Here is a 15,724-nt window from a genome sequence, read left to right on the forward strand (position 1 = left end):
GATTTTCAGCAAGAACCACAATTCCTTTCGGAGAGGAGAAGGAAAAAGAGAGGATCTCTGTGGCTGTCCAATTATTTAAGGAGATCACAAGGACAAGTGTTCTAAGATAATATCCTTTGTCAAAGGCAAAGACAAAAATTTTCCATTTTCTTGAAGACTGGGGAAAATATACACATGGATTCTTAAACATACATCACATGTGTATCAGAATATGACATACAGAGTACTGCCTCTTTAAAATTACATATGCATAAAGATGCCACCTACTGAGGATAGACTTTAGATGCAGACATACAGAGAGCCGGACTTCTGTTCATGCTCAGCTCTAAAGAAGACCTGCATTCTGCAATTCCACTTCTAGAACCAGACAGCATTCTTCATTCCACTATCTCTGCAGCAATTTTCAAGACTCTGCAATTATTCTTGGGATTACAGCATAGGAAGAAGTCAGAATTTGTCCTAAGTACAAGCTCTAAAACAGGTACAGTCTGATTTTTTTTTTTTAAAAAAAAATGGCTTTGTTTTTATCAGCAACATGATAACAGTACATACAATTTACTAGTTTGTTTGAATTATATCTTTGTTTATAGTCAAGGCATGCACTGATTTTAAGTTTGGATTTTTCTGCTTTTTTATTTCCTGCCAGAGAGAGAATAGTTTGACATAACACTCTTCTCAGACATTGTAGCGATGAATCTTTAGAAATTTACACTTCATTCTTAAGGCTATTTCTTTGGGGTGGAATTGTAGGAAACACTGAGATAGTCAGTGAAACTTAGTTCTGATACACATGGTGCTGTTAGACTTTTTTCTCTTAAATTTCACACAAAAAAGTACGTGACTGCCAACTGAACAGTAATGAAGATTTGACCTGGCAACAACCTAATGCTTCATGAAGCTTCTAACAAGTCTGCAGTTTTTACTTTTTTCTTTAGATGGACTTAGATGAAAGGTTTTCCCTCTTCGTTTGCATCACACATTTCTACCACAGATGAAACATGATAAGTAACTGAACTTTCCCAGATATATTTCTTATACAAAATCTAGCTGCTCGTTGCCCTGAGAATTAGGAATTATGCTTAATTATTTGTTTAGTTATGTGATTGTTTATGGTGGAATTTATAGGCTGCTCCAATCTATGATGACTTGTGTTTGATTGCCATAAGCAGAATCTTCATTACTACCCAGACAAAATACCTGAGGCTGTTTGACATCTCCACAATGCAAAATAAGTCCAACTGTTTTGCAGCATTTGGGATCCAGTTGTTCCACTGGGTTTGGGTAGATACATAATTATATGTAAAATATATTATCTGATCTTGCAAATTTAAATATCAGTCTTCCTTCCAGTAATGGAAGCATAAACACGAGACTACATAAGATAATGTCACTTATGAACTGTTATATACAATTCCTCTTGTTTTTAATCCCTCTTTTTTTTTCCTTGGGGAGGTTTGCACAATTTCTAACCAAATGGATTTAGGATATTCTTTTCCATGGAGTCCACAGACTATTTAAGCAGCCATAGCACTGCTGATTTTGTTGTAACCAACCAGGTTGTATTTTTGCAAAGCATTTTTCATTATATAAAAGGTCCAAAACAGTGGTGAAGTTTGAAGTTCAATTAGCTCTATGAATTCAACTTATAGATTCACTCGAATGGTCCAATATAGAGGGCACAGTATACATTTGAGGGACCCAATATTGAAAATCCTCCTTATTCATGAAAGGGGAAAGCTCTTCCTATCAAGGAAAGCCATTCCTATCAAGGCATCAGAGAACCTTACCCAAAACTTTGGGTGACCGTTCTTGATTTATATAAGCATAGTATCTCCAAGCATCTGAAGAATTTGGTTCCTTTGTCCCTACAGGATGGCATCATTGATTCCATTGCACAGTAAGACTCTCCAACTTCCCTTTACTTTTGTGTATTTGGATTTATTGAGCCTTCGAGGCTGGGGTAGTTTATTCATGTCAGGAATCAATCAATCAATCTGTTTTGTTGACTTCAACAAAAGGTTGAGAAATTTAAACTGGTACTGGGATTATCTACTTACAAAATAAAATCTTGCTGGCATGAAACTGATCACACTCAATTGAATTACTTGGGTTGCTAAAATGCAAGAGTGGCAGTTTTGTTCCTCCACGAGCCTTTCACAGACTGCAAAAGGCCAAAGGAAATTTAACTTTATTTCTTCCCTCTCTTCACTGTCAATCACCGAGCTCTGTCTTTGCATGGAAACTATTCCTACCTGAAAAAGCCCCTCATGTGGATTTGAAAACTGACCTTGTTTATGTCTGAGCATAAAGAAGTGGGAAAGGATCTTAGAAAAAGATTTGTCCTTCCCAATCTTTGGCATGCCTCAAGATAAGCTTTTGGGGGGAGAGAATGGTATGTTATCCATTCTCTAAGTGGGTTTACTTCTTTCTTGTCTTGAAAGGTAAAAAGTGATAGTGCTGCTGTTGAAGATGTTGAGAACATGACTTGCAGAACAGTGAGATTTCTCCCATGGATGGTGGTGAAAAGATAAAGTTCAATAAAGCATCACTGAAGAAAAGAGACAAGAACAACACCATGAAGCAAGAAGCACATCATCCCAATAACACATACCCACATACCAGCTTTGCTGCTATCTATGGCAACCATATTGGAGACTTCCCTCCTTATCAGAACTTCACCTTCCCTCTCAACTTCAGCTACAGTGACTATGATCTACTCTTGGATGATGGTGATGATATGACAAAGACTCGCACTTTCTTTGCTGCCAAAATTGTCATTGGTGTGGCACTGGCTGGCATCATGTTGGTCTGCGGTATTGGCAACTTCATTTTCATTGCTGCTCTCATCCGTTATAAGAAGCTGAGGAATCTCACCAATCTTCTCATTGCCAACCTGGCTATCTCAGACTTCATTGTGGCCATTGTTTGCTGTCCATTTGAGATGGACTATTATGTGGTGCGCCAGCTATCCTGGGAACATGGCCATATCCTCTGTGCATCCATCAATTACTTGAGGACTGTCTCCCTCTATGTTTCAACTAACGCACTCTTGGCCATTGCTGTGGACAGGTAAGGGGGCTAGTGGGAAACTAGGGTTGACTGGACCCAGGAATTGCTGTATCTATTGTTTTTGCAATTAGGTTCCCTATTCCTCTTTTCTTTTTTAAAAAAGTACATGATTTATTGGAAGCCTTCTTCCATTTCAGAGCCCTTCACCGTCATTGCACTGAAAGATAAATCACAGTTATCGTTTGACATCAAAAGCTGAGAGTTGTAATAAAAAGCTGCTAGGGGAAACACCTGACAAAGGTTGCTCGATCTTGGCAGAGTTATGTGCAGATTGAAAATGGGGCCATAGACCTGCAATTTAGCAACTTCCACCACTATCACCTCAGGTTTGAGCAGAAGTCTTCCACGTATACCTCTGCTTGGGATAGTCTCTTCTGGCTTTCTGAGAGTGATATTGATGGTTTTTCTAAGGTTACTCACCTCTGGAATTCCAGTGATCCTATGTTACTACATTAATGAGAGGTGATGGATGTCTGCTCTTTAGAAGTGGTTATGAAGAAGGGAGGAACACTGTGGTTGCTGGAAATGGTTCCAAAGTAATAAGCTTTTTATTTTCAAAAACCCAGCTCTTTGTTTGCTTCACATGCTGATGTTATTGTCATTTGCAGAAGAAAGCCATTTGCAGAATTAAAGCAAAACGTTTTTGAGAATTGTGTTTTCCCAAATGACTATTAACCAGAAGAAATAAGATTTGATTTTGTAGTTTTAGAACAGCATCTTGCACACATCTCAGACATAAATCCAAATGCTTTTGCTTTGTTTGTCCTAGGGGGACTTGACGACCAAACCATTCATTGCATTTCAAACATCAGGTTTGGAAATATCTAGAAGAATTTGAACAGCGTTCAAATATGGAAGGCAGGCAAGGCTGAAAGGAATATCTTTTTGGTGTAATTATTAAGGAGACTGCAATGAAACACTAATCATGAACAAAGATTGCCTAATTTCCCCTCCATAAGAGAAGCTATTGTTTCAGGCAACAATCCTACATTAAAGCAATTATGTAAATCTGCAGTCTTTTTTTCAAGATTTAAATAGAACCCCAAAGTAATTACTGGGATTCTTTTGCATTTGAAAATGGCCAAGTTTGGATAAAATAGGTATACATGCTCTATTAGCAGCAGCTCTTAGTGTCAGTTAGATACTTGTATGAAAAATGTTCTTGGTGTTAGCTTCCCTTCAGATTGCTAAACTACAGTCCCCATCTCCTTAACCAGTACAGGTAGCCCTCAACTTATGACCACAACTGAGCCCCAAATTTATATTGTTAAGTGTGAAATTTGCTGAGTTTTGCCCCATTTTACGACTTTCCTTGACACATTTGTTAAATGAATCCCTGCAGTTGTTAAGTTAGTAACAACACAGTTGTTAAGTTAATCTGGCTCCCCCCCGTTAACTTTGCTTGTCAGGAGGTCGCAAAAGGGGATTGCAGGACCCCGGGATGCTGCAACCGTCATAAATATGAAACTGTTGTCAAACATCCAAATGTAAATCACGTGACCATGGGGACGTTGCAATGGTCATAAGTGTGAAAAATGGGTCATAAGTCACTTTTTTTCAGTGCTGTTGTAACTTTGAACGGTCACTAAACAAACCTTTGTAAGTCAAGGACTACCTGTACTGCTCTCTGACATGCTATCTATAGCTGGGGATAATGGGATTATAATCCAACTCATATGGAGAGAATGCCAAATTGTGGAAGGCTTGCCCAGAGGACCTCCTATAAGGATAGCAATCCTTTCTGTTCAAGCATTAATCTTGGAATGAGCTAAGAATGTTTATGACATCAGCCTTCAGTGGCCTTTGACATATCAACATCTGACAGCATGTTTGCAATATACATCGACACATTCTTCAGCACATAGGCAATTATAGTCACGTGATAGCTTTGCAATATAGGCTAAAAAATGTGGCAGAATTGGAATTTGTCGTTCCCTTCTAAAATCTGGATCCACCCTAGAGATATCGATCTTATATTTGAAATTACATGGTACTCCAACATGATTCTCTAAATATTTACATCTTTAAATGTGCCAGATTAATAGCAATGTGTAGGGAAACCTATAGATAAGTGTATACTCCATTCAGATAGTTTACTCTGTGATGTATCAGAAATAATTTTTTTACAGTTATTTTATACTACCTGTATCACCATTTGAGATGTTGGATTTGATGTACAAATAATGGGAACCACTTGCTCAGCAAAGGTCAGATAGAAAATATTGGAGAGCAGTGGCATGGAAAATATTACGCTACAGCAGAGAAGATTTAGCAACAAAGGAAAGACAAGATCAGATTTTTTTATTTTTTTTATTGTACTGCCTGACTTTGGAGAATGTCACTGTAATGTAGAGAGAAAAGAAAGGATATAAACTTACCTCTAATCATTCTCTTTTAAACTTCTGTGAATAGAAACTAATCTCAGTGTACAAAATGAATTTTTAAAAAAAAAATCGGAAGAAGAGGTTAGTACAGTCTGATATTTCTTGAAGAGCTAACAGAACGATGTTGTGAACGTTGACAGATAATTCTCTAGGGCTATGCAAACTTCAGTCCAATCACCTAACTGAAGAAGAGCTATGACAACCTCCACCACCCTCCCACATAAACCCTCCCCCCCACAAAAATATATTAAAAGTGAAGCAATTGCATTATGGCCTTACATCATTACTGACACCTTCCCTAACTATTCCAAATGGGAGCTGAGACTTTCCATTGTTGGAAGAGTCTTCCTGCTCAGACTCAGAAGCCTCTTCAGACTATTAGAACTGAGAGGTCCTTGGTGCTCTCTGAGCTTGGTTGTTTTCTTGCAGATGTTTTATTACCCAAACTAGGTAACATCATCAGCCGAGTTCAGAAAGCACCAAGGACTCTGAACTACAAATATTCTCCTTTATTGGTACTATCAGAACTGCTGTCCAAGTCTTCAAGATGACACAAAGTGGCTCATCAAGGGAAACCACATTAGCTCTGAAACTCAATGAGGCAAACTGTATCATCTCCCCAATGGAGATCCAGACCTCTTCAGACAGGACCATAACTCTCACACTGTCAGTCATCCAAAGTGTACAGATTCAGACTTTGCACATCACACTAAGCCAGGGGTCTTCAAACTCAGCAAGCCTGGCTGAGGAATTCCAGGAGTTGAAGTCCACAAGTCATAAAAGAGCCAAGTTTGAAGACTCCTGCACTAAGCCATGGCACTATAAATAGTGGCTTGATTCACACGTACATAAAATCATAAATCATGTATTACAAACTTCAACATATGGATTTTGATGTTGTACACAGCTATAAAGTGTAAAGGGCTGTGGGAATAATCTTAGGAGTCAAGAGAAAGTGGCACAGCCTACAATCCAAAGGACAAATGGGGAATAGAAAAAGCATCTCAGAATCGACTCTCCATAATTCTCCAGAATTAAAGGCATGGGAGGGCAGGCATTGTGTATGATTGTGACCAGTGTCTGCAGGTTTATCTGAAGTCTGAAGAAATTACAGAAAATTGATCTCAGATTCCTTTGAACAAGTGGTATCTTGCTAACATATTTTTTTCTGGAGTTATCATGCCACTTCCTTTGAATCTTTAGGGGGTGCTTTATTATTGGATGCTATGTAGTGCAACATTAATGGAAGAGATCTTTTAATCAAATATTAGGGCAACGTCTTCTATCTTTGTGGCCTGCAGATGTTGATAAAGTATAGTTAACCACGCTCTATTGTGTCGAGGAACGGTGGGTGTAGTAGCTCAAAAGACTGGGGTATGTGAAGTATGTAAAGCTATATTTGGAATCTACAGAGCAATGATGATGATGGGAGCTGTGTTGAAATAAAAATTATACTACAGCTTTGAATGCAGGATAATGCTTTTTTGCCAATTGCTCAGAATTAGTAGCATTATGTCAATGATACAGTGTCTACAATTCCATTTCTTAAATATTGGAATAATAGCAGCACAATGACCAATAAAACAACGCCAATTCTATTAATTATACTATAAGCTACTTTGAAGCAAGCAAAACAAGTGGATCTTTTCTAATACAAATTTGAAACGTCTGTGTTTTGCAGGTACCTTGCCATTGTTCACCCACTGAAACCTCGGATGAATTACCAAACAGCAACCTGTCTAATTGCTTTGGTGTGGATCGTCTCCCTAATCATTGCAATACCATCAGCCTATTTTGCAACGGAGACCGAACTATTCATGATCAAAAACCAAAAGAAGTTTTTCTGCGGACAGATTTGGCCAGTCGATCAGCAGATGTATTACAAAACCTATTTTCTGTTCATCTTTGGGGTTGAATTTGTTGGACCAGTCTTCACCATGACTCTCTGCTATGCCAGGATCTCACAGGAGCTTTGGTTTAAAACTGTGCCAGGCTTCCAGACAGAGCAGATCAGAAAAAGGCTTCGTTGCAGAAGGAAAACTGTGCTGGTGCTCATGTGCATCCTAACTGCCTATGTTCTCTGCTGGGCACCCTTCTATGGCTTCACAATTGTCCGTGACTTCTTCCCCACTGTCTTTGTGAAGGAAAAGCATTACTTGACAGCCTTCTACATAGTGGAGTGCATCGCCATGAGCAATAGCATGATAAATACCATGTGTTTTGTGACAGTCAAGAACAACACCATGAAATACTTCAAGAAGATTATGCTGCTTAGGTGGAGGTCCACCTACTATGGATCCAAGGCTAGTGTAGATATGGATATCAGAACCAGCGCAATGCCCATCACTGAGGAGGTGGACTGCATTAAACTAAAATGAAGTCTGGATAGATATTGTCTAACAGCCAAGGTTCCCTAGCCTCATTCACTCACTGCTTTGCTTTCTTTTCTTCTTTTTTAATATGTCAAAATTTACCAAGGAAGTTGCTGTCCAGCAGAGCACAGACTAAACAAGGTCCTTGAAATGCTCCAGAAAGCAGAACACTAGGGCACAACCAGCTTTATCACTGTTATTCCACTTTGTTGTGACTCATTTTCTCTGGTGTGAAATTATATTTACTCTACATCTAGACTGGAAATCAGGATTTGATTAAAAAAAATGGGATTATTCCAAAATCTAATATTCTTTCTTGACTCTCATCAAAATTCCCATTACTCCATATTGGGACAGAAGCAAACAATATGCCAACTCACTCCATGTGTAAGACAGAAAGGCAAGGAGCCTTTTATGATCAACCAGTGATTATGGATCAATGAGCTTCAAAATGTTTTATATTATCAGAACCTACACATGCAATTCCAGTAGTGTAGTAAGGTCCCTTACGATGGACACTAAAATGGCTGAAATTAGTTGAAATTTCTGTAAAACTTCTGCTCTTTTCTTTGTAATAGTATCTTTTTAGACTAGTATCAGTGATATCCCTTTCTTGCAGAAATCTTGTAGCCTATTGATGTTTATAGATGTATGAATGAGATGTTTTTATTCCTACTGCAGGCTTGATAGAGCTGCTATATTTTCTTTCAGTCTCAAATCTATTTAACTTAAATTTACACTAGGGAAAAAGAAAACAGACCCCTATATTTGTAAAACACAATGGTTTTTTTTCATTGTTATGCTTATCTTTTTATTTTTATTTATTTATTTATTTAAACTTATAGGCTGCCCAACGTTATTCTAATTTTGATGCGATTGCCCGTTGTTTACAGCTGTCTAATAACAAGCTACATAGGTAGATAAGGATCCATTTGTTTTTAAAGTTCTTCAGAATATAATGAATTTGCCACTTCATATTGCCCTCTGAACCATAGTTTTTTGAGATGCCCTATTTTTCCCCAGAACTTTCTAAAATCTGAAGCTGACTTGGTTCAAAACAGCTAAAAAGGGAAGGCCTTTCTGCCTCCCTGTAATTCAAGTGCTGAGTAGAGGTGTCAAGTATGCTTGTGGTACCCAGATAGAAGGAAAAGCCATAGAGATCAGTTAGCTCACATATACATAATTAGGAGAACTGAAAATATATTCCTGGATAGATATAATTCACAGAACAAACTGGGAAAGCTGAGAGGTAGAAGAAACCCAAAGTTTGTGTATTTTATGTAAAGTGCATGTACTCATCTGTACTTTCTTACAAATACTATATTAACCATGACTTGAAAAATGCAAAGTACACATTGCAGATCTGAAACACAGAACAAATGTTGTCTGATAAAAAAAAAACAACCATCTCTACTATTTTCCTGAAACCGAAATGGCTTTCCTCTCCCCCAAAATAATATAGTCAAGAAAATCAGGGAACTTACCAAATAGTATGAACGGGCTTTCCTGAATATGACCAACCTTCTGATGGGTAGACTTTGACTTGCAGAATTCCCCAGATAGCCTTAAGTATCTGTGGGTTCAAGGTGACAAATGGCAAATACATCCTGCCCACTGAGTATGATGTTATAATGCATGTTCTGTGAGTCAGTGCTTGCCTCATAATGTCACAATGCTTGAAATGATACTCCTGCCTTTAGCATGGCCATTGCTGACCTGAAATCCCACTCAATTGGAGGGAGCCCCAGATTGGGTAAAAGGGTTTTGGGCTTTATCCCCACTGTCTGCAATATAAGAAAGGGTTACCCCACTTGGTAAGAGGAATCATGACAGACTACACACTGTGAGATTTCTCCAGGACAATTTATAAGGCATTAACAACATCTTCAGCTAAGGAGCTTATTTGAAAGAGCCAGTAACTTTGGATGCCCTGAAAAGAATCAGGTTTGTAACTGAATAGTTGGGGAGTTTTAATTATTGTAACATTTCTACTGTTCCCTCCAAATAACATCATCCCAGGCTAACATTTGGAGTGTGAAAAGAGATGGTCAGTTCTAGATTATGATCTTTGTTAGTGTGGTCATCTTTTTCTTTATAGCCAAACATGGAGGTTGACTCAAAATTATCCCATCAAACCTACTGGGACTTGTTCCAAAATAAAGTAGGAGTAACCAACTAGGAGCTAATTGTAGACTCAATTGGCTCTAATTATTACATGCTTTGACCACACTGTTGTGCAACCCACCCTGACAAATTCTGTATAAACTTCCACAAAACCAATGCCATTGGTTCATCATACTCTTTTGTGAGGAACCCACATTTTGAAACATACAACAGCAATCAATGAAGCCCTCATTGCCAACCAGGATAGTTGGCTTCATTTGTTATGATCTGAAAATTTCATTTTGTACTGCTACAGACATTGGTCATTTTGTAAAACTAGTTTTGATGTCAAGTGGAACTTTTGTACCTTGGTCTTGTGTATTTATGAATCAGTGTGGGAGAAGAGGTTCACAATAAAATGTTATGATGTGACAACCTGCAAGAGGTCTATCAATAGGTTTTAAGGGCAGCAGGGCTCATTGGAAAGGGATTTATCTCAAATACATGCATTTTCCAAATTTTATTTATTCTTGCACCCTGAACTAGTGTTAATAACAATCCCTTGATGAAATTGGTCCCCCTCAGTTCTAATTTTATCTCGCGTGGGGAAAGGGGAACAAGTCATCTCTACTTGGTTCTATGATACACCGACAGAGAAGTAGTATACTGCATCTTCATATAGTCTTCTTCATCTAGTAATGTGCAAACACTTGGTCATCTCAACCACATTGCAAAAGAAATAACCACTCTGGAGAATATCAGAAAAACTATCTTCCTTCTTCAACTATCTTCCTTTTTCAAATTCCACTTGCAGTCCTGCTTTGAAGAAGGGTAGCTATGCTATTTGGCAATAGAAAAGGCACAAGGCACAAGAAAAGAATTTTGTGTTACCTTAAGAGAAAGGAGCCTTGGGCTAGGTTTCAGATTTATTGAGCTTTATTATGAGAATTATTCAAGGCACAAAGTATTTGCCTCAAGATGGTGTGTGTGTGTGTTTGTGTAAAGAGAGAGACAAGATTCAAAAAACATATGCTATGACAATAAATATATAAAAGTTAAACATAATAATTATAGGTGTCTACAAGAGTGGGCAAGGAAAACTGGTAACAAAACTTTCACCACAGCAACATAACACAAATACTATAACTTATATATTTACATTAGATGTCAGGACTCAAGGATAAGGTATATGCCATCCTTTTTCTACCATCATGACTTATTAGCAGAAGCATGTAGCAGTGGCTATCCTTAAAAATACTTATGCCAATGATGACACTAACTTTCTAGCTTTACTGGATTCATTTAGCAGTGGGAGAGAGAAACAATGGTTCAATTAAAATCTATTTAATTAATGATTCAGCCATGGAACTAATTACACAGAGAAGCGGGAGTTTAGATGCGTTCAAGTAGAAACTGCATAGCATTCATCATGGTGTAGAGGTTAATTTAAACACTTATTCTTCCCTATTACCCATCATCTGTAGTCTTGCCCCAAATCCCCAACTCAGGAATTAACTGTGAGTGCTGTGTGTGTATTTTGAATGTTGATGTATCAAACATAACACACAAACACAGCTAAACAGTACAAATAACTTTATGAAAGCTGATAAACAATATAATAAAAATTGTTCTTAAGCCAAAGTCTTATGCTTCATGCATGATGATGCAGTTCATTGTTAGAAACAAATTAAAAAATATATAGATATTAAAATGTTTCTTCCAGTCACAGCCTTAGACCAGAGGGATAAACCCTGGAGATTTATTAATACTTCACTCAAAAATCCATCTCCCAACAATGCATAAAACATGTACTGATAAGATCTCTGAAACGCAGCCTTCTCCCTTCGCTCATGCTTAGCAAATACAGATGGCATACCATGGTATATCCATAACTACCTCCACTACTGCATTCTGGATTAATTGAAGCATCTGGATGGTTCAAGAGCAGTCCCATGTAAAAATTATTACAATAGCCAAACAGGAGGTTACCAAGGCATGAGTAACCATAGGCAAGACCTCCTGACTTTTGAACTGGTACAATGAGTTCATGGCCATGGTTTCCACGTGCTCTTTCAACAAGAGTGAGAGTCTAAAAAAAACCTCCAAACTGTGCATCCTTTTTATCCAGGGGAATTCAACCCCATCCAAATTTAAAGATGAAGAATCTCCAAACTGGGGGGATTCAAAAACCCATAGTTACTGTGTTTTGCTTGGGTTAAGTCCAATTTAAGCATAGAACTAGTTAGTATAGAAAGTTGAAGAAATCCCAATTCTCAAGGTCAAGAGTGACAAACCTACCCTGCTCATATGTTGTGATCTACAGTACAATCTCCATCCTTCCGAGTGTGACTGATAGGAGCAGATGTTCAGCAACCTGCGGAAGCTACAAGCTCTCTACCCTTTGTCTTGATGAAATACACCGTAGGGTGTAACACTCTCGTTTTATCCTTCTAATCTAGTGGGTATTTCTTTAATTGAAACATTACCATTCAAAACCGGGTGTGTTCCATTCTTTACTCAAGCACTTTCCTGTCTAAATCATATTCTTCAAGAAATTTACTTCATAGAAAACAGTTTTCTATGTACTCCCTAAGAAAAGGGTGTCTCTAGTGGAGAAACAATGGATTGGGAGATTAATCTGATGTGCTTCCTCCTGCTTGATTCTATTATCATCACCACTGGGAAAGCTGGTCCTGATCTTCACGTTTGAAGAGAAAATCAGGCTGATTGGTGCATTCCTTTTGTAGCCAAAAATGGCCTTTTAGCATAGTCGTCCTTTAAAAAAAAATATGCATGCCTAACTAATGCCTTATTGATACCCAGATTATCTGGATAAACCATGATAATATTTTTTCTTGTTTTACAATGCCTGCTTGTATTTTGAAGAATGTGCCTATAGACAAAACCAGGATTGACATTCCAATGCACTTGCCTGTTATGAGCATTTATCAGGGCATTTGTCTATTTGGGGATCGGTATAGACAACTTATGAAGACCATTATGCGTTGACCAGACCTTTTAAAAAAGCAATTTATTCCGTTTGAATATTAGTCCTGCACCATCTTCCAGCTTCATTAACTAACTCAATCTGGGATGATTCATAAAAACAAAACTCTCTTCAAAGGGAATATTCATTTCCTCATAATTAGCCAACATGTCAGCAGCAGGTTATTCACCATAGACAGAAATTTTGTCTGCTGTTGTAGCACTTGAATGCTCCAACATCAGCCCAAAGGAGCATTTAGTTGCTTTTACTAGGAAGAAGTGCTTATTAATAAAAGATTGCTGAATGAATATGTGCGAGAAAAAGAGCGAGAACATGAATATGCATTTGAGCTTGTGTTGTATAATTACCACCAGTTGCTTATAAGCTGCCTCGAAAAACATTTGATTGCAAAAAGAGCAAAATACTTGAACACGTCAATATTTTGACATTCAAAGCACTCCTTCTACCAGAAACATTGCCAGACATATCGTTGGATGCAAAATAAAATATACTCCAATGAGTATAAAGATATAGAGAAATGGAAACTAAGCTGGTTTAGAAATGTTTTTCCTGAAAAATGGCAATAAATCTTCCAAAAGTAAGACAGGTTCTTCAGTTGCCATTTTTCTTGATTATTTTCACCGCAATAATTCAGAACTCAACACTGGGCATGTTGACATTTTTGTACTGTGTACCTGATCGCCCAGGCTGGTTTTGTTAGGTTTTGGTTTTGTTTTTGTTTTGCAAGAAATGCAGACACAATCAGCAGATTCTATGAAAGAGTACAAAAATGTTTTTAATTTTTTTTCCCTTCATCCACTATAACTGCTGGTTATTAAAAAAAATAAAGTTTCATATTATGCTCAATTCTTGGTGACCTCACAGACATATCCATGTGTTTCTCTCTCCCCCCCCCCCCCCACTGCATCAAAATGTTTTTATTGCTTTTTTCCAGGGTCATTTTTCAACTTTCCAATCTATTTGGGACTTTTAGGTGGTCTCCCATCTGAGTAGTATCATTTCTGATCCTACTTAGTTTTTCAAAATCAGCCAAGGTGAACTAGCTACTGCCATCTCCTGAATATAAATGGTTGTTTGTCAAATCAACTCTTTTGATTCCCATTTTGTTGAAAAAAAAGAGAATCTATAAGAGGGTGGGTACTGATTTCTGGCTTGCAGCTAACTTCACAAAGAAATAGTAATCAAGTGTAAGTTTATTAAAGTTTGAAGGACAAAAAGAGAATCAAGAAATTTGTTTCTCATCCCTCCCCACCCCCCAAATCTAAATAATCATTGCTTCCCACAATTTCTGGGCAACCTCCTTCTCAGTCATACATGAATGAGACACACTCCAAAAAAGTACATATATTCAGACTCCATTCCAGCCTTCGGTATTTAAAGAATAAATTGCTTTCCATTCACAATGCATTTGAGTTAAACATGCTCATTGAGGCAATATATACCACTCCCCAAAGAAACTTCTAATATTTTTAAAGCTGTGCCCTAAGAAATTAATTACCCTTCGGCAGCCCAGCTGTATGCAGTGGCAAAAATCAAGAGGGAAAATCATATACCTGCTGGAAATAAATAATGCATTTATAATGTAAAATAATAACATAACCAAAATTAATATGACAGGCTGGGAAATCATTATGTTTAGGCCCATCATCATTTATTCATGGTGTCAAGAAAAAGACACAAATCATTCTGAAATATATTGTTCTGGATTGTCATAAATTATGCCGGTATATATCATATGGTTAGCCTGCTTAAGAAATGTCCTACCATCTTTTGTGCCAGGATGATGTTTATTATATCTACCATTTTTTTATTTATATATTTTATTTAAAACATTTTAAAGAGCCACTCATTTTAATTGAACTTTGAGTGTCTTCCAATCAATAATGAAAACATCAATAATGAAACAAAATATTGCATATATCTGTTCATACCATAAATATTAAAAACTTGTCACCAAAGTTAAGCTTCCCCATGCAGTACATTGTTAAATTCTCCTACTCACCTCATCCTATCCCATTCTTGATACTTCTTCCTGTTTTCACAGAACCTGGCTGGGTAAAGCACGAATTGGTTAACATTGTTATATATCCACAATGTCAGGTCTTCAGAACAGAAACAGTATAATACTTTATTATACAGGGATGAGTAAGGAAATGTTACAGTGTATGAATGTCATTTTATGCCAGCAAATGTTTTTTGTTTTTTTAAAGTTGACTAACCTCTGGGTTGGAGGTTAAATCACAGAGCTGGAAAATTTTTTTGAAGATTGTCAAACAGACTATTTGCTGAGTGCAAGATCCACAGGGCAAGATGCATCTACACCATTCTGGAGATAGCCTTTATTTCCGTCCATTGAAGAGCTTATCACACAATAAGGAAAGAATATTGTTTTCTATACTTTATGTATTATATTAAATATACTTTATATATTTATATTAATTTTACTTTCAGCCTCTTGCCTGCACTTTGTCATTTTGCCCTATCACTACATCGTCTGCGTGATCATAAATGACACTTTTATTGCAGCAAGATTATTATATGCACAAAGATGGAGAAATATTGAAATATCCAGAATGGAGGAATCGATTGTGAAGATGACAGAATTAGCATAAATGGCAAAACCTATACAGTCAGGGATAAAAGAGTATGAGAGCAAGTTTGATGTAGTGATTAAGGTACTAGGTTAGAAACTTAAGAAAGTGTGAGTTCTGGTCCCACCCCATATGAGTGGGGTGGTGTAGAATTTTGATTTATACATCATTTATATATCAATAAATAGGTTTCTGCAA

At 37.3% G+C, this 15,724-nt stretch overlaps 1 protein-coding gene across 2 annotated transcripts; it reads left to right on the forward strand.

The window, feature by feature from the left end:
• Positions 1 to 395: 395 nt before the first annotated feature.
• On the forward strand, positions 396 to 15,199 carry PROKR1 (prokineticin receptor 1). 2 transcript variants are annotated; one of them, XR_005557422.1, is made up of 4 exons: positions 396 to 481; positions 2,442 to 3,069; positions 7,135 to 9,769; positions 15,146 to 15,199. XR_005557422.1 is itself a non-coding variant. In XM_039349308.1 (3 exons), exons 2-3 carry the CDS (start codon positions 2,510 to 2,512, stop codon positions 7,829 to 7,831), a joined length of 1,257 nt encoding a protein of 418 aa, XP_039205242.1. In that variant the 5' UTR covers positions 396 to 481; positions 2,442 to 2,509; the 3' UTR covers positions 7,832 to 10,317. The 2 variants fall into 2 exon arrangements, 1 of the variants encoding a protein (XP_039205242.1); XM_039349308.1 differs by lacking the exon at positions 15,146 to 15,199 and having other exon boundaries at positions 7,135 to 10,317.
• Positions 15,200 to 15,724: the final 525 nt, after the last annotated feature.

This window comes from Crotalus tigris, unplaced genomic scaffold, assembly GCF_016545835.1.
Source record: "Crotalus tigris isolate CLP2741 ecotype Arizona unplaced genomic scaffold, ASM1654583v1 scf7180000018260.1040479, whole genome shotgun sequence".
NCBI classification, from domain to species: domain Eukaryota; kingdom Metazoa; phylum Chordata; class Lepidosauria; order Squamata; family Viperidae; genus Crotalus; species Crotalus tigris.